Genomic DNA, 23,078 nt, shown 5'->3' on the forward strand with positions numbered 1-23,078 from the left:
TTTTTTTTCTATTATTATGTTGCTCTTTGTTGTTTACTGTCTCCTCTGTTTGTTTTTGTTTTTTTTTTTCTCCATACAGGTGACCCAGGAGTTTTTTTTGTTGTTTTTTTTTTTCTTCTCTCTCCCCCCCCCCCCCCCTTCTCACCGTCTCTTCTCCCCTTTGGTTTTCTTTCATTCTTTCCCCCTGTCCTATTAAAAAAAAAAAAAAAAAAAAAAAAAGATGACAAAGGATGAACTGAAGCTCCGCCATCACGTGATGTCGCATGCTGCTGTTTCTGATGTCACTTAAAAAAAAAAACAAAAAAAAAAAACTGTGAACCAGCAGAGAGACTACAGCCAGCACCATACACCACCTCTCTGACACAGTACACCCTCGGGCAGGTGGTGTCCCCATAAACAGTGTGAGAAGCTCTGATTATTTACTATGTTCAAACAAACTGAGTGTCCACAAACGTCTGAGCTCACAGTGAGAGCTGCTGGCACAGTTTGGAGGTGTTCTGCCGCCTGCTGGACACACAGAGCTACAACATGAGGATCAGAGGAGGCTGGTGCTGCTTCACCTTTAGACACAAGAAGGAGGTCAAAAAATGTAGAAACAGAGATTGTTTTTAAACCTGTAAAGGAGGAAATCCTGACGAACCAATCCACAGCCAGAAAAGAAGTCTAACTCTGTGCTGCTCCAATCAGGAATCAGCTCTGTTACTGTGTGAGTGTGTAAAGTCACAGAGTAGCTGGTTTCAAATGTATCTATAAAGTTTATTCACATTTTATTTAGGCTTCAAAAAACAGTCCAAGTTTATTTCTTTGGACTTTGTTCACTTAATGGATGTTTCCCTGCATTTCTATTTTCACACAGTTTATTTCTTACAGCAGGAAAACTGAACAGAATGTATGTAAGAGGTCAGAGTGAGGATGACGTCACTTAATACAGGAAATACATGTTTGTCTGTTTTGATGATGAAGGACTTCTTCAGCTCTGTAAACAGCTACACTTGAGAGGACAGAGGTGATTTCATGGATCAATAACAATGTGTTTATCAGCTTTCATCATCGCAGTGCAGACATGACGTCAGATCTATCAGAGTGAAGGCCGTCTCTCTGATGACGTCACAGAGCAGAGTCCTTCTGTCCAATAAAGGATCTCAGATCAGCTGCTGCCATCTTGTGGCCACAGTTGGTTACTGTCTCTGAAAGTTGTCTCATGTTTCCTGTTGTCCTGCTAACAAAGGCTGGAGCTCATCATGCTGAGAGGGCAGCAGCATTTTGTGGCTCTTCACACATGTTCATTATATTCTGATGATCCTGGATGGAGACAAACTACAGATAAGTGTGTTCAGCCCAACTAGTTTATCTCATTACAGCAGTTTGATGTTTCCCTTTGAATCCCCCTGAAGATCCTGACAGTGAAGCACGTACATAATACTCCAGCCTTTCAACTCTGAGCTTATTTAGTTCTATTAATACACTGAAATCTCATTTGTGTCATGAAGAAAGTCTTTAATCAAACAGAATTCAAAGATCAGAAACATTTCATATATGGAGTTAAACATGAATCATTGTTTCAACAACATATTTATTGTTGTCATAAACAGACAAGAAGACAACAACAAACTGCTCCTCCCATTCAACACATGTCAGTCCATATCCCAGCAAACTAAATCATCTCCATTTACACATCAAATAGAAACATGAATCACTTGTAATGATTAGAAACTTGATAGAATTTCAAATCTAGTTTGGGGAGTCATTCAGTGAGAAACAGTGAAATGATTTTCCATGTGAAAAGGTGGACAGCAGAAACAGAAAGAAACAGTGAAACTAAAAGAGAAACAAAGAGCTTTGGAACAACGAGGCAGCAGGAGGACAGCTGCAGTTTAACAGCTTCAACTCACTGACAGGAAACAACATTAGAAACATCATCATCCTCAACTCATCTGCTGCACTGACACTGACACCTTCAACGGCAACACCTTCACTTTATCACGTGTATAAATGTATGGAAACATCCTGTGAGTGAAAGTGTGTGTGAAGGTGTGTATGTGTGTGTTAGTATCAGGATCAGAGAACGACAGCTTTCCTCTGTTCCAGTCCAGATTCACTCTGATCCTCTGGAGCTTCTTCTGAACTGAGAGAGCAGATTCTGCTGATGGTGAGTGTGCTGAGTATTTACCTTTATTGAACCCTATTATCCATAATCCAGTCGTGGATCCAGTTAATGGTGAGTATTTACCTAAAACGAACAACCGTATTCTCCATAATGTAGACCGCATGCTTCCCTTCCTCTGCACAGACTCTGCTAACACACCCAGTCCCCACACTGTACTGTCTCCAACATCAACATCCCAGCTGTGAGTCCCTGAGTTAAAGCCCTCAGAGCCCAGGACAGACCAGTAATTATCAATCCTCTCTGGATTATCAGGAAGCTGCTGCTTCTCTCCTCGTCTCACACTGGTCAGATCTTCAGACAGGATGAGGCTTGGATGAGCAGTGTTTGGGTCCAGAATGAGAGGAGTGTAGGAGACCATGTCCTTCATGTTGTTCCAGATGTTGAAGGTCAGGTTGCCCAGGTGTTTGGCCTGGTCTATCAGAGCTCCTGAGGGCAGCTGTGGATCATCCAGCAGGGGGCAGCGCTGGACTCTTTCCACTGCAGCCTTGTAGTTGTGCAGGAATGAGACGTCTTCAGCTCTCAGCTCCTCCTCTGTGGCTCTGACTGTGTCTGAAAGAGCTGCTATCTCTCTGCTCAGAGCCTCCATCTTCTCCTTCATCATCCCACTCTTCTGCTCCTCTTCCTCCCTCAGTGCAGCCAGCCTGGCCTCCTCTTCATCTGCTAGAAACTGGTGAAGCTTCTTAAACTGCTCCTTAATCTGCCTCTCTGTGTGTCGGGCCTGGACCTTAATGTGTTCTGCTGTTTGATCAAACTTCACTTGAACTTCTTCACAAACCTTTAACTTCTTCTTTAAGGGCTCCAGAGTTTCCTGAAGTTCCTTCTTGTGTTGTTGTGCAGCTTCATCGATGGGTCTGAATCTGTGATTGGTGTGTTTTTCTGAGGCACAGCAGACGACACACACTGGCTGCTGATGGTCCAGACAGAAGAGTTTGAGTGTCTCAGAGTGCAGACTGCAGAGAGCCTCTGAAGCTCTCTGATCTCTCTCCTGTAAGAACGACTCATACAGGTTCTTTAAAGCCAGACATAAAGGTGGATCCTCCTTTGAAGATCTTCTCTTACAAACTGGACACTCGTGTGTTGGTCTCTCTCTCCACCATCTCTTCAGACAGTCTTTACAGAAGCTGTGGCTACATGACAGAATAACAGGATCTCTGAAGACCTCCTGACAGACCGGACAGCAGAGATCCTCCTCTGATCTGGAAGCCATTGAGTCTGTGAGTGAAGCTGAAAACAGCAGACAGGAAGTACAGTCAGTCCTGGCTCCCCTCCCTCCTCTACCACCTTCACTGAAACTTCCTTTGAGTCGTGTTTTTGCTCAAACTCACATTCAGTGTGTGGAGCGTCAGCAGCTTGAAGCAGCAGTGTTGGAGTTTTCCACTTTTCTCTCCTGTAGCTGGACTCACTCAGAGGAAGCTGCTAGTTTGGTCTGAGCTCAGTCTGATCGTCTGTGCGTCTCTCTGTACTGAGGACGAAGAACTTCCTGTTTCCTGGTTTGTCACATTTGAGTGACGTGAGGGGAGGAGAAAATGTTGCTGTTTGACTTTTAACTAAGGTGTGTTTCAATCCTGCCTGCAGCTCAAAAGCTGTAAAACAGGTTTTGTGTCTTTTCACCTCCACAGGTCACAACATGAAACCTGTTGTGAAGTTTATAAAATAAAGTGTCACTCGGTGGTGCAGCTGTTTGTCAGCTTCTATTTTAGACTTTGTTCTGGTTCTTGTTCAGGTTCCCAGCAGTGGGAGTGTAATGCAGTCACACACACACACAGGTGGTGTTAAGGTGGATTCACTTAGTTACAGACAGTGGTGTTATTTCCTGTAACTAAGGGTGTGTTTCACTCCAAAGTTCAGACATTAACCTGCCAGAAGTTGTAAAAGTTACTGATAAAGAGCTTTTATCTCAGAAAGCAGAAAGAAAAGAAATAAGTGTAAAGAGTGCAGCAAAATGTTTTAGTGTGAGCTGGTTCATCTGATCTGGTTGTGTAAAAGTCACTGCATGACACTGAGTTTTACTTCTGTCATGATTAGTGGAGCGGACTCAGGCGCAGACCACAAGTTTCTTCAAATCAAAAGTGAATTTATTTACAGTGTTCTCCACGGTGACACACACACACACACACACACACACACACACACAACGGTGTCTGGGGAAAAGGGGTTCCAGGGTCCGGGAGTGAAAGGGGCAGGAGTCCAGGGAGGGGAGATTTCCATACAGCCCTCGCAACCACACACAGCTCCTCTTCTTTCCTCCATCACTCTTGCTCACGCTCAGTCACCGTGCACAGGGAAAACAGGTCCAGGGGAAATCTATACACAGACAGAGAAACAGTTAGTCTCCTGGTTCAGACACGAACAAACTTTGCAGAGTGCAGGACGACTGACGCTGACGGCTCAACGATCCAGCGACGAGTAGAGCAGACTCGCCATCTTAAGTAGGACTCCAATTCTCATAATCAGCGGCAGGTGTGCTGATCATCTCCAGGTGCGTGGGCCAGGAGCAGGAGCCCATACTGAGCTCCGCCCCGGCAGGAGAAAGAGAGAGTGGGAGAGGACGAGAGAGAAAGGGAGAGCAGAGGCGAGAGAGGAGAATAAACAAAACAAAGCGCCTGACTGCTGTCAGCTGGAGAGGTGCGGGGACCATGACAACTTCTGTGTTACTGACACTCATCTCTGACTCAGAGAAACGATTTCTCCCCTGTGATCTTCACACAGTGGTGAGTTACATGTGTGTGGAATTTTTCACGTTTTATAGAATTAAATTTCCTCTTACTTTCTTTTTTGTTAACCTGAGTCACTGATCATTTGCAGTATTACAGAGTCTGGCAGTCTTTGCATGATGTCCACGTCACTGTAAGTTTCTAGCTGACTCTCAGGTGTGACAGGTGTGCCAGCAGGAAAGAGTAATAATAACCTGCATCCTGAGGTTTGTCATGCAGGATTAAAGGAGCCAGGCTTTGTTCACACAGCTAGGATTGTATTTTACACTGACCCTGGGTCAGTATAAGTATCATACAGTTCAAATGAAGCACTGAAACTTGCACATATTTATTACAGATGCACTAAAGAAAAACGGGATATTTACCGTCAATCTGTGGCTGCGATTAAACACTTTACTGGAAACTTTATTAACCAGTAACTTCATCAGTCATGACAGAAGCTAATATTTCTGAGCTAACATCGTTTAAACCAGTGGTTCCCAAACTTTTTTTGCTGGGCCCCCCTTTGTTTTACAAGAAAAATTTCCACCCCCCCTTTGTGCGCATGAACACATCCTCCAACCACACACACCCATAATTTGCTCCATTGCATGTGGCTATTTTCACGCCACGCTGTGCGCCACGTTATTGTTGAGATGAATAGCAGAATGGTAGATAGAGACAAAATACTGTTAATCTTACCATCTTCAGGTTTTACACGCTTACATACACACACAGTTACTGTCCCTCCATTTAGAAAGGCAGAGGCGTCACGATGTGATTATTTTACTGTAGTTATTTTTTTTGATGTGTAATAATATTCAATATTACTATCAATGCATTTTCCAAAAAATGCCTCTCTGTGCAAAATGGGTTTAAAAACATAAACAACTGTAGGATCCTGTTTGTCCGTGATTTAAACAGCCCAGCGCTGCTCCTGATGAAGGGAAAACCAATTCTGCAGGGAGACCTACCTCGGCACTTGTGCAGGTGATTTTTCTCTTACTTTCTTTTTTCTGTTATTTACTAAAGAATCTGTCAAAGAAATAATGAATTCTCCACACGTGTTTGAAGGTTGCTGATACGTTCATCTAGCACAGACCTATTGCTGGAACGCCAAGACAATTCTACTACAATGGCAAAGACAAGACGCAAGTCACCAGAGCTCTTTGTGTTGCTCGTGCATGAGGGAGAGAACTGTGACGAGCATCGTTCTCTCTGTTAAGGAATATATTCTAAAATACTTCTTCAGCAAAGACTCAGAGAAGAGAAACACACAGAATTTCTTGCAAGCAAGGGCAGTCTCCGGACTGAGAGACTCGCGCCTGAGAAACTGCCCCGGTCTTTATTTTATACTTCATTGGGTGGGTGGGTGTGTGTGTGTGTGTGTGTGTGTGGGGGGGGGGGGGGGGGGGTCAGAGTGTGGCCCCATAAGATCTTCCCTAAACCTGCTGGTCTCAAAGTCCAGCAGTTCATCAAACCAAAAGGCACTTAGACTAAAACAGACATAGCTACGTTAATCCTGCCATAAAACAATAAGACAAGGTACGACCTCTCTCATGCTCCTAGGATGTGGGGTGAACACCCTAGAATGTTACAGACCTCCTAGGATGAGACATTCTTTCAATATGCCACCAACTATATACTTCTACACACAAATGATTACATGCAGCATTCTACCATATGCAAACTTATATCACTAAAAGATTATACTGACTACTAAATACAATTTTCCATTGACACCCTCCAAGTAAGCAAATGAATGTTAACAGTCAAACATAGAAATTAACATTTGCAAAATCATTCCAGCTTTGTGGTGCATCTCCTCCAGGTGTGTAAATCACACATGCAGAGTGGTTTGAGTTCCTCAGAGCTTCATAAATGTCTCTTCCAGTTGTTTCTATCACTGTCCATATGACCAGAGTCCAAATGTATGCAGACATGGGTATAACAAACACACCAGTTAGTTTTGCTGTTTGTCAATGTGGCTTTCAGTTATCTTCAAGGCTGCAGGCCTTTGTCAGCACTCCTGTTTTATGGCCTCTATCAACCCTCATCACCTCATTTCATGCATTCTTCCTGTGGGGGGATACTTATGACTCCTCTATTGTCCTTTCGTCTCTGCAGAAAACCTTTTTTGGAAAGGGTATTGGATTCAATGATTTTACTGCTGTTGTAACCCCACCTGTTGAGTCACTTCAGCAGTCTTGTTCATGATGCAAATGACAACAACAATGACACAAAGGAAGACCCTCTTCAGAGTGTCAAAGCATGCATAGCACAGTGACACAGCATTAGGTGATGTTCATAGGAAACTGCTGTCAGTCATTCCCCGTCACCACCATAGCTTCTGCTTTCTGTTCACAGAATCATGATGCCATCCTTGAACTTCCTCTCTGCACTGTCGATTGGAGCTTGGAACGCTCCCCTCATCCTTCAGATCTCCATCTGTTGTCCACAATCTCCTCGTGATTACCTCTGGAAAGCCCCGTGGCACAGCTCTCCATCCAGTGCAGCTTTATGGTCATTGCTGTGGTTCCAGAATCTTCTCATGATGACCAGTAGGTCCCCAAACAGCATGACCTTTGACCTCAACCCCTGCCTGGGCTGTCAGCTATGGTCCCTACTTCTCGCTGGGTCTCTGAAGGTTTCTCAGGAGATTCCACCCTTGGGATCATTTCTTCCAGCAATGCTCTGCTGCACCTGCATCTCCTCACTAGAGGAAAAACTTCTATTTGGAAAACATGTCAACCATCATCAAACCAAAATTTCCTTTCAGTTCAGTGAACTTCACTTATCAAAAAATATAATTATTTATTAATTATATTATTCGTTTATCACGTTTTCACTTTCACTTATAGGCCATCAAAGTGTTTATTATCTTTACCCAAATGATTGGAGCAGAACTTAAAATCTATAAGCTGTAAAAACTTTATATTTGAAGACTGAAAGAGACCCAGGAAGTGGTCACAGGACGAGGGTGACAGACTGTCTGAAGCAGTTAGAACAAGACAAGGCTGTTGGACCAGGTGTGCTTGCTTTTGAAACTGTGTCTTAATTCCACCTGTTTCACATGCAAGGGTCAGTTCTACAGGCAGGAACGTGGGTGTGCCGTGGGCTCCCCAGTTTCACCCATTGTGGGCAACTTGTATATGGAAGACGTGGGAAAGAGGGCTTTGCTATCCTACCCTGAAACACCACCAAGTCATTGGTTCAGGTATGTGGATGACACCTGGGTGAACACACAAACCTCCATCTCTGGTTTCTTTGACTGGAGGTTGTTGAGGATTTGATGATTTCACAACACTGTATGTGATGTCACTGGTGATGTCATCTTCTCCATCTGCTGAAATGAGTTAAAGTAAACACTTTTATGATTTAAGAATCTAAATGGACCAAATTATGATGACAGAATGGAAACAAAATACCACGATGAATAAGAATGAATATGTACAAACCTTCAAGTTTCCTGTGAACACATCGTCTCACCAGCAGAACCAGTAACACCAGTAGAATCACAACATAGACTACATATAAGTAAATCTTATAAGGCTTACATGATTTACTCATGAAAGTGGCCACTTTCTCATTACTGTCATATATTGTTTTAGTAAGTAATTCAAAGAACTGTTTAGACGGAGCCAAAGTTCAGTAGAGATAGTTGTGATTGGGAAAGCTCAGAGATATTAAAAGAAGCACTGAGGCTCCATCCCCACCAGAGATGTGACACGCCTCATCCCTTCGCTAGAATCTGTAGCGAGGGATTGGTTCACCAGAGACCTCGCTCCTGGCTGCTGCCCAGCACACATTGCACCCTGAAGATTCTTGTTTGTTTGCAAAGAAAATTAATATCACTCTCTCTGTCCAAATGCTGTACGTCCACGATTTTAGCTACTTTGTTAGGCTACTTTACTTTTCTAAGGCTTAAGTAAATTCAGGAGTGATCCCCAACAATGTCAGAGTAAGAATCTGCTTAGATACCATATTACTAAGATTTTCAGGGCCGAGTACAATAACCTCAGTTTTATCTGAATTAAGAAGCAGAAAGTTAGCGGCCATCCAGGTCTTTATATCTTTAAGACATGTGTGTTATCTAGCTAACATGTAGTGAGTCGTTTAATCTTTAAATGACATTTGTAGAATTTGCCCACTTCCTCTCACCCACCAGTGAAAGGAGAGGAAAGGGAGAGAATCCTGTGCACACAGAAATGAAGAGCTGGCAGAATTCAATTCAATTCAATTTTATTTATATAGCGCCAAATCATAACAAAAGTTGCCTCAAGGCGCTTCATAGATACAGAGAAAAACCCAACAATCATATGGCTCCCTATGAGCAAGCACTTTGGCGACAGTGGGAAGGAAAAACTCCCTTTTAACAGGAAGAAACCTCCGGCAGAACCAGGCTCAGGGCAGAAAGTGGACCCTCGAACAAATGCTCATCCTCTGAAAAGGTCTGCAAATGTTTTCACTGTCAGTAGCAGTAGTTTCCACTGAACCAAATAATCCTAAAAATGTTTCCTAAAACCATAAACCTATGAAGGCTGCAGGCCACAACGTGCTGGTCAGGCAACAAAGTTGTTCTTCATACTTCTAAAATGTTTGCTCTTCTTACTTGCAAATAGCCGAGGGGAAATGCCCGAAACCTCAGTCCTGATTCCACAGCTTTATTACATCAGCCTGGTAGAAAATAATTTTTCACTATCAAATCAGGCCACCAGGGGGCGGAGCGGTCCCAGAAGTTCAGTCGTGAGTGATATCTAACCTCTCTTCTTCCTCGCAGCTCGTCTGATCGTGAGTCCCAACAGCTCTGATTTCTCTGAGGGAGATGTTGTGACTGTAATCTGTGAGGAGGACCAAAGCTTTTCTGATTGGACTGTGAGGAGAAACACAAGCAAACTGCAGAGGGCTGAGTGTGGAGATGGGCGGGGACAACAGCAACGTGATCAATCATGTTCAATCAGTACGCTGGTGCCTCACGACACTGGAGTTTACTGGTGTGAGTCCAGTAATGGTGCCATCAGTAACCTGGTTAATATCACAGTCACTGGTAAGCTGATCACTCTCACTTTACTTCTTATTGCATCCACAAATTGAGCTGAACATGCAGGTACATAGATTCTGTGCTGTTCTTCACTGATCACCTACCTGACTGACAGAGTAATGAAGGACTTCCCTCCCTCGGTGCTTCTTAATGTGTGAGGATATTCTCCATTACTGAGTGAAGACTTCCTTATTTAGATCTAAGCTCTGGATTATCTTGCACGTCTCGTGGCTCCCAAATGTCTCTTAAGTTATTATCCTCTGTAGCCTCATACTTTAGCTTTACTTGGCAAATGTGAATGCTTTGTGTGCTGACAAACCCTTTTGCATGTAGTGTTTTTATGAAAAGCCTTATAATTGCCTAATTCTGTGTTTTTGTTCTGTTACAAAAGCAGGCATTCTTACTGTTGTTTAATATTTTAATCAAACCTTTAAGTTTAATTCAACACAAAAAGCCCCACTGTAAACAAATCCACAGAACAGAACCAAACTCAGCAGCCAAACAGTTTGTCCTCAGTGCAGGTCGACATTCAGAAAAACCAGCTGCCTCAGCTTGGATGGGCTGATGTGGTTTCTCCTTAGTATCTGCCCAGTTTTTGAGAAGACCCTCCAAAGGAACAGATGTTGCCACAATGCACAGTCTCCCCTCCATCACCTTCAACAGGTAGGGAAAGACTGTGGCCTTGGCCTCCCACCAGCTCTGTGGGCCTTCTCCTTGTTGGATGAGGGGCTCCTCAAGATAACATTTCATCTCCATCATAACATCAGCTGTAGTATTTCTCTTTGCAGCATCTCCTGTAGCTCTTTCATCAAAGAGGCTCCACACAGCAGACGTCTGTGGCTCCTCCTTCACTTGGCCCTGTAATGGTGGAGCTGGGTGGGAGTGCACTTTGCTGCTGCAGTTATTCTCTGAAGTGCCTCATCAACAGCTCTGTTGTCACTGAATGCAAGCTTTTTAAATCTACCATCCAGTGATGCAGCTTCTGAGTGGACGGTGTTGAACTCCACACACAGAAACTTTTCACACTCACTGCTAATTTTGTTTTACAGTGAAGCCACTCTGCTCTGCTAGTCCCAATATCTTTCACCTGCAGCAGATGCTGCTTCGTTTGCAGCTGTCAGTCATATTTCTGTGTTTTTGTGTCGCACTCTCCTCCACACTGCTGTCTGTCATCTCACAGGTATGATGTGCGGAGCGATGCTGAACTTCCAATCCCAGCGTTTCATGTTGCAGGATCAATTCCCATATGAAAATATCAATATCTAATTTGATTACATTTGTTTTTCATCATAAATATGACAGACAAAAGTAAATTCGGCAATTAGCGGGATGGTCTGCAATACCCTGTCAATAGGAACTACACTCACCACCTCTCATTCATGTGCGTGTTACGGCTCTGCAAGAGTGTGAGCCAATGAGAAACCAGAGGCACAAAACTTTAGACCACAAAACACACAATCTGATGTTGGTTTGTAAAGATGTTGCTGATGAGACTTTGTAGAAAGCAGCTGGTCTGAGTGATGTGATCAGAGTGCAGCAGATAATGTCTGACAGCAGTTTGAAGAGCAAATGGATTCTGTTCTGTTCTTCATCATCACCTACCTGACACCTCACACCTGTTTCTCACCTGCAGGTCACACAGGAGGATCTGTTGGACTGAAGGTCAGCCTGTCAGTTCCTGCTGTGCTTCTTGTTGCTGCTGTTTTCTTCATGTAGAGAAAACAAAAACAACAAAAGAATCAGGATCCAGCCTCATGTTGAGCTGCAGCAAAATAAAATGTCTGAATTTTTTTTAAATCAGCACTCTTAGTCTCCCGCTGGTGGTTTCAGCGTTGTCAGTGAACCTGGGGAACATGAGATGATGCTGGTAACAGAAATCAAAGGGAGTGAACAGCAGACAGGGATCAGCTGCAGGTTTAATACACGTCCTGAATTTGGTTTAGTTTGAAGTTTCTGTAAAATAAAACCAAACGTTGTGATTTGTCTCTTTATAAATAAAGTTGAATTGAATTTCTCTCTGAGCTCCTGCTTCTGTTGTCTGTCAGTGATTTTATCAGTTGGACATCAAGTAAAACTTTGGATAAAATGAAAACTGTTCACACAGTGTCTGTAAATCCACGGGTGAAAATAATACATGTAACATTCACACAAGTCCACGAGTGATTGAATGAAATGTGATCATGGAAAAATAAATTCAAAACTATTCAAGACTTTTACCATTAACTGTCATTCTATTATGAAGTAACAGGAAGGTAATAACACTATAATATAATAATAATAAAGAAAATTAAAAAATATGGTATAACAGAGCTCACTGCCTCACACTGTCGATAGCAGCATTTCTTTTTAACCTTATTTCATTTAAGGCTCAGACGATCATCTGTTTTCACTTAAAGTAGTCTAGCTCTGATATCACTTTAGCCTCTGGATGGAGGATTTGCTATGTTAACTTATAGATAATAAACTCAACGTATTACAGACCAAAACCAAACACGTCCGTAGTATAAGACTGGATTTAACTCCCTTCACACCTGTCTCGACACAACAGTCAGGTCAGTCCCTTCCCTTTTAAGAAATCCACCTTAAATGTATTTTAAATGTAAGTGATGCAAAATGAATTTAATATTTTATCTTTAGTTTGTCAGGTAGCATCAGGTCAGATGGATGATGTTGGGTGAGATGGAGCAGACAGAGATGTCATCACAGCTGAGAGGAAGCAAAAGCCTCAACATCCAGGCTTAAAAGTGATGTAGGGAGCTAAAGCTAAAGCTCTGCTTTCTTTGTGTGCTTGTGCTAACAGCAACTAATGAGAAATGTGATGACAATTGTCCAGCTTTGTCCTTTTATATTCTACCAAATGTGAAGTGAACCTGTGGTTATACAGTATACGATAAGAGCATCTTTATTAGTCCCACATGTGGGAAATTTGTTTTGTTACAGCAGGAAGTGGACAGTGCAGTTACATAGCAAACATGAGAGAACCCTGGAATAGAATAAGAAACTGTACACAACTGTACCCAATAGAATAGAATAGAATAGAATGATAGGATAAAAATAGAATACACATGCTATATACAACTGAGTACAAATACAACGTTGTCAGAAAAAGAGTGTTACACTTAGTCCTATTGCACATGTGTGTGTTTGATCAGCTGCAAAGTCTTTGTGGTGGAGTCTGACAGCAGAGGGGAGGAAATCTCTCCGCCCACATCGTGGGTGCCGCAGCCACTGAAGGAGCTGCTCTGAAGTGCTATAAAGGTTTGTGATGATCAATACAGGTTTACAGCTCAGATCATACTGAGTTCATTATGACTGATATAAATATGTGATAGAATAATAATAAATCGAGTAAATTGTGATTGACAAACAGTTTTAAAGAGAAAGTTTGTTAGTTTAAATTGTGTGAAAGGTCAGAGATGGAGAGAACACCAGGCTGGGGCTGAATATCAGTGTATTACATGCAAATCTGATTGGATGACAGGACAGAGCATAAACTGAAGCTGGCATGGATGTTCTGGGTCTCCTGCCTCTGTGAGATCAGCAGGTCAAAGATTCAATAGCAAAACTTGGTTGTTCCAGCAGCGACGCCGAGGGCAGTGAGCTCTAAAAGCCTCCCAGATGAAAACGTGCCCGATCGAGAGGTGATCTGCTGCTGATGGGTGACGAACCTACTCAGGTCTCCAGCTCTTATCAGAGGAGGCAGTGAAGACACCTGAGCTTCAAGGCAGTCGGGCTGGGCGAGTCTGTGATGACTTTTATCTAAGTACAATCTGAGTATTTTACCTGTAAGTAATCTTACAGTATTATGTTATATTGTGAGTCCTTCTTACAGATCTTCCTAGGTTGAAAATGAAACAGTACTAAATGTAACAAGTAGACAGCAGCACTAAAGTCATCAGTTTAATGGACACAGAGGAAGCTTTTCAAAGGCTTAAGAAGAATAACATGATGCTAGAACATCACATTTTATAATATGACAGTAAAAATAACTCACAGAGATCATCTTCTATGTTTTCCTCCATAAGGGCGGCGAGCCTGGGTCCAGCTATTTGAGTGGTGCCTTGTTTTGGTGAAGCTTTTGAATTGCTTGGCCTTTGAGGCCTGCATGGAGCTCAGGCTGACACTAAGCACAGAAAAGGCCCACAGTGGGTGCACACACAGGATACAGATCTGTCAGGTCATGATCAACAACCACTGACCAAAGCCCACTGATCTCTGACCTCCCAGCCCATTCTTCCTTCAGTGGGCTGCTTTCAGTCATTATGCAAATGTTCTGTTTATAAGATTGAGGAAACCTGCAGTCAGCTCAGACTGAAGAAGTCACCTGGATGAGTGACGAAACGTTTCTCCCACAAAACGCTGCGTCCAGATGAACAGAATCAACTTTTGGAGATTTACTTACCTGGATGATTGAGCATGCATCAAGACGTTTGGCAGCTGTAGCAGTCGTGGAAAATTCCCTCTGTGGCAGAAAATCTCACAGATGCAGTCTTGATACCAATAGATGGATAAAAACTGGAGGAAATCCTCAGAGGCCTTGAAAACTCCTAAATGGAAGTACCTTCTTCTGCTGGGTCTATTCTGTTGGTCTGAGACTGGCTTCCCTTCATTGGCTTCCTGTTAAATCCAGAATTGAATTCAAAATCCTGCTCCTCACATACAAGGTCTTAAATAATCAGGCCCCATCTTATCTTAATGACCTTGTAGTACCATATCACCCTATTAGAGCACTTCGCTCTCGCTCTGCAGGCTTACTTGTTGTTCCTAGAGTATTTAAAAGTAGAATGGGAGGCAGAGCCTTCAGTTTTCAGGCCCCTCTTCTGTGGAACCAGCTTCCAGTTTGGATTCGGGAGACAGACACTATCTCTACTTTCAAGATTAGGCTTCAAACTTTCCTTTTTGCTAAAGCATATAGTTAGACCCTGAATCCTCCCTTAGTTATGCTGCAATAGACGTAGGCTGCCGGGGATTCCCATGATGCATTGAGTTTTTCCTTTCCTTACCTTTATGGTTATGTAAGTTCCAGCTGGAAGGTGATCATCGGTTGGAGATTGAATGGGGACGACTACAAGACTGGTTGTCCCTACCTATGCCCCATTTCCAATCAGGCTGTGCTTACTTGTGTGATGAAGTTTCTGCATCTAGAAGAGCTAAATTAGTTTTTTGTAGAAATTATTATTATTGTAATTAATTATACATTTTTGTAGCTGTAGGAGTGGGAAGCCTTTTACGTCATTTTTGTTTCCTTTCTACAAGGCTTTGTTTGTTGTGTTAGATGTGTCCCTCTGATGTTCCTCTAAAGACAAATAAAACATTTTGTTTTGGTGAAACTGTAAAACTTGCTGTGGCATTGGTGCTTGAATGGGGAAGTCATTTTTTGTGTTGCATACATCTCTGGGCAGATATTTGGGCAGTAATTTTGAACACCATGTAAAAATGTCAGTGGACATAATGCAAAACCCAATGCTTCAAATCACAGCATCTAAAACCAAAATTGTGCCAAAGATGCCTCATTTCTGTTTAATAGGATAAAACAATGCTAGCTATGTTATAGACACAGTAACCCAAGGAAAGCAGTAAGTACACTGACTGACATTGTTACTATGACAACAACAAGCTGACATTTGGACAAAAAAAACCTTGGAGTAATTATTGAGAAAAACATTAAATTTAAATAAAGTTTTAAAAAACACATGACCAAAAATAACTAAAACACATCCTCTGGATGTTTCCAGAATATTTTAAATAAATAAATAATTTAAGGAACAACAACAAAAGAAGATCTATAATCAGCATTTATCTCTTCTGTTTTATTTGATGGTGGGGAAATCATAATCATAAAGAGGCTTCTGATTAGAATTTATTTGTTATAAATGTGATTTATATAAACTTTCATTTAGTACGGTGTGTTGATTATATGTAATATATTTTACTTATTATTTATTTATATTCAGTTTTTATTCCTGAGGATTTTGTTTTTTTTTTTATAAAAACTAAAATCAGGACAGAATAATTATTTTGCTGTCTTATTTTATGAATCATTTCGATGTAAGCAGCTATCTTTTGAATATGTGGCTTTACAGCTGAAGGCCCATCCAAAGTTGTGTTTCTTAATGTTTACAGGCCTCCCAAATACTGCACAGACTTTTTTAATGACCTCAGTGAACTGCTGTCTGTGATCTGTGTTGATTTCGACTGTGTAATTATTGTTGGGGATTTTAACATCCATGTGGACAACCCTCAGGACAAAGGGACTAAAGACCTGAGTAACACTCTGGGCAACTTTGGGCTGACTCAGCATGTAACAGAGGCCACACATAATAGAGGACACACTCTTGACCTACTGATCTCCAAGGGCCTGAGCATTTCAAAGGTTACTGTGTCTGATGTGGGCATGTCTGATCATTACTGTGTTTTCTTTAAAAGTAAAATCTCAGCCCACATAAATATATCAACAGCCGTGATCACAAAACGGTGTATAACTGAACACAGTAGTGAGATCTTTAACCAGGTCTTCCCATTAACACCTGACCTGTCCAAAGGTTCAGTCAATGAGCTCGTCAATAGCTTCAATGCTAACATGTTAAATGTAATGGACACTATTGCTCCCATTAAGGTGAAGGTTATCTCTGGAAGGAAAAAGTCTCCATGGAGAAACTCCACACTGGTGAAAAATGAAAAAAGAGAGTGTAGGAAAGCTGAGCTTGAACTTCATTCAACCATGGCCTGCAATGACTTTGCCAAATTCTTCACAGACAAAATCCAAAAGATTAGACAAGCAATTGGTACATCAACAGCAGATCCAGGATATGTACTGTGTCCACCGAAAAACTGTTTAAACACCATGAAACAGTTTCACCCGATTAACAGCAAAGACCTGGAGGACATCTTAGGTCAACTGAACTCCTCCTCCTGCTGTTTAGATGTCCTGCCAACAAGTTTTTTCAAAAAGGTCTCAAAGACTTTGGAGTCAGACCTGTTACAGATCGTCAACTTTTCCTTAATGTCAGGTGTGTTTCCGGAACCACTAAAAACTGCTGTAATCAAACCTATACTGAAAAAGGACAATCTTGACAAGACACAAATGAAAAACTACAGGCCGATCTCAAATCTCCCATTTGTAAGTAAGATCATTGAAAAAGCAGTTTCTCAACAGCTCAGTTACTTCTTAAAACAGAATAACTGCTATGATGCCTTCCAGTCAGGTTTTAGACAGAACCACAGCACTGAAACCGCTCTGACCAAAGTGTTTAATGACATATGTCTGAATACAGACAGTGGAAAAATGTCAGTCCTAGTTTTACTGGATCTCAGTGCAGCATTTGATACAGTTGACCACAACATATTACTCAAACGACTGGAGAACTGGACAGGTCTTTCAGGAACTGTACTAAACTGGTTCAAAACATACTTAGAAAACAGGAAATACTTTGTATCAATAGGTAACTTCACATCTGAGCAGACAAGTATCACATGTGGAGTTCCCCAAGGTTCCATCTTGGGACCCCTTCTGTTTAACATCTACATGCTCCCACTGGCACAGATTATAAAGAACAACAAAATAAACTATCACAGCTATGCAGATGACACACAAATATATATCACAATGTCACCAGGAGACCGAGGCCCTGTACAGGCTCTTGGTAAATGCATTGAGGAAATCAATGACTGGTTGTGCCAAAATTTTCTCCAGCTAAACAAAAAGAAAACTGAGGTAATAGTCTTTGGCGCCAAAGAAAAATGATTACAGGTCACCAGAGAACTTCAATCTATACATCTAAAAACCACAAACCAGGTGAGAAATTTGGGTGTAGTGATGGATGCAGACCTAAACTTAGAAAAACACATTAAGACAATAACAAAGTCAGCTTACTATCACCTCAAGAATATTTCAAGGATAAAAGATCTGATGTCTCAACAGGACCTGGAAAAACTAGTCCATGCATTCATCTTTAGTAGGCTTGATTACTGTAACAGCATCTTTACAGGTCTACCTAAAAAATCAGTCAGACAACTACAGCTCATTCAGAACTCTGCTGCTCGAGTCCTCACTAAGACCAAAAAAGTGAACCACATCAGTCCAGCTCTGAGGTCTTTACACTGGCTGCCTGTCCGTCAGAGGATAGACTTTAAAGTTCTGATGCTGGTCTATAAAGCTCTGAATGGTTTAGGACCAAAATACATCAATGACCTCCTGACCCAGTATGAACCTTCCAGATCCCTCAGGTCATCTGGATCTGGTCTTTTATCAGTTCCCAGAGTCAGAACCAGACACGGAGAAGCTGCATTCAGCTTTTATGCTCCTTATATCTGGAACAAACTCCCAGAAAGCCTCAGATCAGCTGAAACAAATAAAGCACCAAATCCACACTTTTAAGCTTAAATTTCAAAACTTATATTTTAACTACTGATTTTATCTACAGTTTTTTTAAATCATGCTTTTTATTGTTTTTGTTTTTTAATGTCTCTGTAAAGCACTTTGAATCACCTTGTTGTTGAATTGTGCTATATAAATGAACTTATATAAATAAACTTGCCTCGCCGCTTTCAGCCACATTTACAAAAACGCTCCTCCTGTTCTGATTTTTCTGATTATAATCTGAGAGAAAGTGCTGAACTCCTCCTCTGAGCTGTTACAGGAACAGATGTTGGCAGATGTGTCAGTGACAGAGTTACAGTTAGAGAGGTCAGTGAGCAGGATTTCTATCAGGATTCGTGTCAGATTTATTATAATGATGTCTGTTGGTTCACACTCACGGCTGCTTTGGACTGATTCCAGCTCAAAGAGCATCAACATGTTTTCATGTTTCCATCATGATGAGGAGCAGAAACTCTGAGGATTCTCCTGAACTGACTACAGTAAGTCATCCCACAGCTTCTGCTTTATATTCTACATATTATTCAGTAAATAATAGATAATTACTGATAATTAGACACTTTCAGAGGGACAAAAGTTAAAAAAAAAAAAATCTGTAGTTAAGAAGTACAGATACTCAAGCTGTACAAATACTCTGGTAATAGCTGAAGTTGTCAAGGCTCGGCTGTGTGGCAGGCAGGAGGAGGACCCAAAATGCAAAACTCACACACACGGGGATGAACTCAAAAGGCAGCTTTATTGCCGAAGAGGCAGAACATAGGAAATACAAAACTAAACTGGGAAAAGTAAACTAACACTCGGAGAGAGACACAGGGAAATCCACGCAGCATGAGGGACGACGTCACGCTGAACAGAGGGAGACGCAGACAGAAATACACAGAGGGTTAACGAGGAAAGTGGGAACACACGGGGAACACAGGTGACACTGATAATCATGACGAGACAGGGCGGGGTGAACTGAACATGACATGTGCGGGCGTGAGAGTCACAAAGTAAACAGGAAGTGCACAGAGGTTCAGACAGGAGGAGAGAGAGCACGAGTAGAACACCAACGTAACAGGCAGGGGAGACACGGAATAAACACGAAAGGGGACGAGGGCTCATAAATACATAGAGGGCACACAGGGGGAAGAGAGAGCACGGGGAGAACTTAGACATAATGGGCAGGGGAAGCATGGAATAAAACATAAGGAGAGACGAGGGCTCACAGATACACAGAGGGGCACACAGGGGGTAAGAGCCATGAAGGGAGAACACTTAGGGAACAACACAACAGGGCAACTCAGAAAACATAGCCTAAGCAAGGAACAAAATACAAACATACAAGGAAACTAAGAACACTGGGCCAACATGGCCCAGAACCATGACAGAAGTACTCATTAAACTTCTTTACAGAAGTAAAAGTGAAAACTACAGGCTCTGAAAAGTACTCAGGTCCTACCGTAGTACTCAGTAAAAGGTAGTCTGGGGTTAAAGTGGATGTGGCAGGTAGAGGAACTCTACGACTGAGTGCAGCAGGGATAAAGAAATAAGTCGGAATCATTTGTTTTGTGAGCTCCAGCTGTTTCCAGGCTGTGATCAGCTGATCTACAAGCAGACGTGAGCCATCAGCGCTCGTGTAACACAGTACAGTACAGAGCTGTCAGAATGAATCACCCAAGTTTAGTCTCACACTCTTTATCCAGGTTGTTGGCAATTATTAATTAATCGCCCTTCAGTGTCACACCAACACAGTGTCAACACAGCAAAGTGAATGTGCCACACACTCCATGTGTCATCTACTCATCACCATCTGAAACTATAACCTTCATGGGCCAATCACAGAGGACGAGACAGACGAAGTAAAACTAGACACAGGAAGTAGGACTCACTGGTTCTCCATAAAGAACAGAGATTTTCAGTTTTTTAGGTAAAACGTTTCAGTTTTCTTGGTTAACGTTTGGTTAACATCAACCCACAAAAATATTTGAACAGAAACTCCAAAAGCGAGTGAAACTAAATTTAAAATATAATTTCATTTTCAGTGGATGTTAACCATGAAAAGCCTGAAAGATCATTGGTAGAAAATTCAAATGATATTGGTCGAACATATCAGACTTTCAAAGCATCTTCAAAGTGTTGAGTTTAAACGAGCAGCTGAACAACAGATCAGCTCTAACCCTCAGGGACATTCAGATTTATTTAAACCTTAAATGTAATCTGATGTGTTCAGGTTTAAACTCAGGTTCAGTTATTGAGTGAAACACCAACAGACTCAGACATTTAGAACAAACTAAGAGTCAGATCAGCAGAAACAGAGAACACGGACATGTCTGCTGTAACTGCGTCACTCTGCTCCACGCTGATGTTTGTCGTGTTCGTCTCTGCAGGTGAGATTTAACTCTGAGATAAAACAGGAAGTTTTGGCTACACAGTAAAAATATTTCCCTGAGACTTATTTTCATATTATTTCAGTTTTTCTGTTTGTGACGATGAAACAAGAATCAAACTGCCGTCAGAAACAAAACGTTCTTCTGCTTCAGCGACTGAAACACAAACTGTTCCTACATGACGACACATGAGAGGTTCTGATTTTGTTCTGTGGAGATCGTTCAACAGCTGAACACTAAAACTTTTCGACTTTGCCTCGTTTGTTGTGATGCACTTATTTCTGCGCATCCTCAGTCCAACCTACCAAACGTCACTCTAACGCCACGTCCTCACGAGACACGGAAGAGTTTGAACCGCAGCTTTAACTTTATTTAACCCTTAAATTTAATCTGATGTGTTCAGGTTTAAACTCAGGTTCAGTTATTGAGTGAAAACACCAACAGACTCAAACATTTAGAACAAACTAAGAGTCAGATCAGCAGAAACAGAGAACACGGACATGTCTGCTGTAACTGCGTCGCTCTGCTCCACGCTGATGTTTGTCCTGTTCGTCTCTGCAGGTGAGATTTAACTGATAGAAACTAAACTGAGTTTATTTCTGAGATAAAGAGTCTCAGTCTGGTTTACATGCTGATTATATTTCTCTAAGAAGTAGTTTATTACTCATTCAGTGTTGCGATCGACACAAAGCTGGGTGGAGTCTGTGTGTTGGTGCAGTTTGCAGCACAGAGACAAAGAAGTGTAATGTGTGTGTCAGTGTGATGTGTTGTAGTGTCAGGAGTCAGGATGCAGCTACAAAGCTTTTTGTTCAGTGTATACAAACAGCTGTAGCTCCATAAAGGCAGCATGCAGAGACTCACAGTGTCTTATAATGAGAGGCTGCTTTCTCTCACACATGTTGTTCACTTATTATCAGCACATGTTGTTGTTTGTGGAACAGAGTTATTGTAGTTTTTTCTCATTAGTTTGAGTTTTTATTCCATTTGGACTTTTTGTGTTTAGTTCAGTTTAGTTTCCAGATGATTTTCTTCTTTTTCAGGTTTGATTATTTATTGCTTGAAGAGTTTTAATAGTTTTATTCTTTTTTCATTCTTACTGTTTGGAGGTTTGTGTCAGAGGCCAGATTCAGGAGCATCAGTACAGCTGTTACAATAAAAAGCAGTGACTCAGTCTGACAGACATCCAGAGTCTCAATGAACTCGTCCATCAACAACATTTTATCAAACTAACAGATTCTAAAACCAAAGATTTGTTTTTCAGATGATGTTTTTCATCCGTCTCAGTCTTTGCTCATGAACTTTGTCTCCAAAAGTCTCAGCCTGAGCTTCCCTCTGATGAACTCGTTCATAATCTCGTCCATTCTGCTCTCAATGAAAATCTGAACATGTTCAGCTCGGCCTCCTGTCTTTGTGTCAGAGTCTCCAAAGCAAACATGACAGCAGCTCACTGCCATCTTCAAACCTTCCCTTTCACTCTTGCTGCTGTCCTTCTGTCACAAATCAGCCCTGATGAAGATGCTCGGGATCAGGTGAGGAGGAGGAGAAGACTCGCTGTGGTGACGCCTGAAGGGACACAAGAAGAAACACAATCAAAGATCATCATCTAATAACAGAAGACAATCTTTTATTGTGTGTTTCTGATTGGCTGCTGTAGAAGTGAACAGCTGTACTTTGACCTTTAACCTCTCTGCTCTGTGTTGTTTCCTCTTTCAGACCAGAAAACCATCACAGCTGAGTCTGGACAGGACGTCACTCTGACATGTCGAGCTGCAAACAACAACATCATTATTTTAGAGTGGAGCAGAGCTGACCTGAGAGATGAATATGTGCTTGTGTTCCGGGACGGTCACTTTGTTCCAGCCAACCAGCATCCATCTTTTAAGAACCGGGTGGATCTGCAGGACAGACAGATGAAGGATGGAGACGTGTCTTTGATTCTGAAGGATGTGAACACTGCTGATAGTGGAACATATGAGTGTCGTGTCTTCATGGAAGAAACACGCTCATGGAAGTTCATCAGCAGCATCCACCTTCATGTTGTTCCTCCAGGTGAGTGAGTAGAGTTGAGTGTGTGTGTGATCAGAGGTGAAGCTGCTTCCTGGTTGTTGATGTTTGTTTCTAAAGATGTTGCTGATGAGACTTTGTAGAAAGCAGCTGGTCTGAGTGATGTGATCAGAGTGCAGTAGATAATGTCTGACAGCAGTTTGAAGAGGAAATGGATTCTGTTCTGTTCTTCACTCATCACCTACCTGACAGCTGACACCTGTTTCTCACCTGCAGGTCTGACAGGAGGACAAGAGAAGGATGAAGACAAAGAGAAGGAGGATGGATCTGTTGGACTGATTGTTGGTCTGTCAGTTCCTGCTCTGCTTCTTGTTGTTGTTGCTGTTGTTGGTTTTTTGATCTACAGAAAACATAAACAACAGCAGAG

General features: G+C 41.9%; 1 protein-coding gene and 1 long non-coding RNA gene across 2 annotated transcripts in view; one reads left to right on the forward strand and one right to left on the reverse strand.

The window, feature by feature from the left end:
- Nucleotides 1-11,510, forward strand: part of LOC308411029 — a 55,654-nt gene extending 44,144 nt beyond the window's left edge. The window contains exon 4 of the long non-coding RNA XR_013974324.1: nucleotides 9,666-11,510. This is a non-coding gene — a long non-coding RNA (uncharacterized lncRNA). The remainder of the gene's footprint in view (nucleotides 1-9,665) is intronic.
- Nucleotides 828-23,078, reverse strand: part of LOC308410936 (nuclear factor 7, ovary-like) — a gene marked incomplete at its 5' end in the record, with an annotated part of 59,197 nt that continues 36,946 nt past the window's right edge. The window contains one exon of the mRNA XM_080904607.1: nucleotides 828-2,182. Within this exon, the coding sequence (XP_080760733.1) occupies nucleotides 1,926-2,182 (257 nt within the window). The 3' untranslated portion in view covers nucleotides 828-1,925. The remainder of the gene's footprint in view (nucleotides 2,183-23,078) is intronic.

Source organism: Rhamphochromis sp. 'chilingali' (genome assembly GCF_963969265.1).
Source record: "Rhamphochromis sp. 'chilingali' genome assembly, chromosome: 1".
Taxonomy (NCBI): Eukaryota; Metazoa; Chordata; class Actinopteri; order Cichliformes; family Cichlidae; genus Rhamphochromis; species Rhamphochromis sp. 'chilingali'.